The following is a 1549-nucleotide window of genomic DNA, read 5'->3' on the forward strand; positions in this document are numbered from 1 at the left end:
ATCAAAGATGCGTTTTTGGTCTACATTTAGCATCGATTCTCTCTCTTGCAGAGTGAGACCAGATCCAGTGTCCATGTCTCTCACGTCATTCATTGCATCTTTAATCTGTCCCATCAGTTGTGGATCGCGGTCTTCCACATCATTTTCCTCCTCTCTGCTGCTCTGGCATCTTGTATGTCTTTTAATTTCTCTCTACATTCGAGCAACTTTCTGAATTTCTCATTTGCTTCGACACACCTTTCGTGGTCGACAATGTGGCGATCGAATGCTTCTTGGACAGTTTCACCATCATGAACTAATTCATCCTCATTTCTAAACGGCACGAAAAGGAGAATGATGGCATAATAGAAACTGTCTCTCTGATTTTCTTTATAGACATCGAAATCAATAAAGTTAGGAAGGCGCTCTTTCTGTAGTGGTCTATAGATTCGTTTGCCATTTTTATCTTTGCCCTCGTAAGTGAGTTTGGCTACAAAGTCATAAAGGCAATATTCTTCATGTTCTTGGGCTCTGTTTGGATAAAAGTGAGTGACAAGGCCCTCCCCATGAAAGTCTTCAGTTGATGGATCGTTTGCTGCTATTTCTTCAACTTCACTGAGTTTCTTTGTTAAATTTCGTTTTCTTTTATGTGGCATTTCTACATCGATCCATGATACCTCTCTTGATTTTCTACAAAGTGGCTCACCGAGTAATATATCACGTGTCGTATAGTCCAATGGGTCGGCTGTCGAGACATCTTATGCCGATTCTAAACAATTTACTGTAGATGCCTCTATCATCTAAGATGTCTTGCCACAGATCCTGCATGTGACCTCTTTCTGCCTTTGTCACGTAGCCACTCACATAATCGGCCAGAGCAAGAGAACACTCACTGGTAAAGGATACATCGATATTAGCCTTCCATAATAATAGAAGCAGAGGATTGTAATCATTGACTCTCACTTCTTCCTCGCTCCGTTTCAGGTGATATATCCTTGTCTCTGCTTTCATGCTTTGTTGGACATTTTTCAGTACAGTTTCTTCGGAAACTGGGCGAGGAAATCCAAATTTGCACTTTGTAACAAATACATTTTTGCTAAACTTTCTCTTTTTCTTACAGTAATTGCTGCACTTGTGTAACTGGTACCTCATAACAATTTCGTGTAACTGTGGACAGGTATCTTTATTTGGTATGTTACAAGTTACTCTTTCGTCTATAAATCTGGCGACATCTTCGGCTCTACTCTCGCCGACAACTGGAGCATTGGCTTTCCAGATTAAACAGTGATAGTGAGGAGCTCCTCCAGCCTGGTACTCTTTCTTGTAATAAAACTAGCTAACCGGGCCCAAAACCTGTCCCTTGATTAATACTTTATTAAACATTTCGTTAAACTTTAGAGAAAACTGTCTTAATACAGACACGGGATCTTCTGTGCAGAGTTTGCCAGTGTTATATGACGGTGGGACAGTGTTTACCTTGTGCAAGTACTCTCTAATGTCTTCAGAGGTGTATTCTGCACAGCTAAAAGTGAGAAAGAAAGTGGGAGACCCAAACTCTGCTATCATGCGT

The 1549-nt window shown here is 40.8% G+C and overlaps 1 protein-coding gene across 1 annotated transcript in view; it reads right to left on the reverse strand.

Moving 5' to 3' along the window:
• Positions 1–114, reverse strand: part of LOC100640960 (ATP-dependent DNA helicase PIF1-like) — a 914-nt gene extending 800 nt beyond the window's left edge. Inside the window, exon 1 of the mRNA XM_011405876.1 lies at positions 25–114. Coding sequence (XP_011404178.1) covers positions 25–114 — 90 coding nt within the window. The remainder of the gene's footprint in view (positions 1–24) is intronic.
• Between the last annotated feature and the right edge of the window lie 1435 nt (positions 115–1549).

This window comes from Amphimedon queenslandica, unplaced genomic scaffold (assembly GCF_000090795.2).
Source record: "Amphimedon queenslandica unplaced genomic scaffold, v1.1 AMPQUscaffold_13388, whole genome shotgun sequence".
Classification (NCBI taxonomy): Eukaryota; Metazoa; Porifera; class Demospongiae; order Haplosclerida; family Niphatidae; genus Amphimedon; species Amphimedon queenslandica.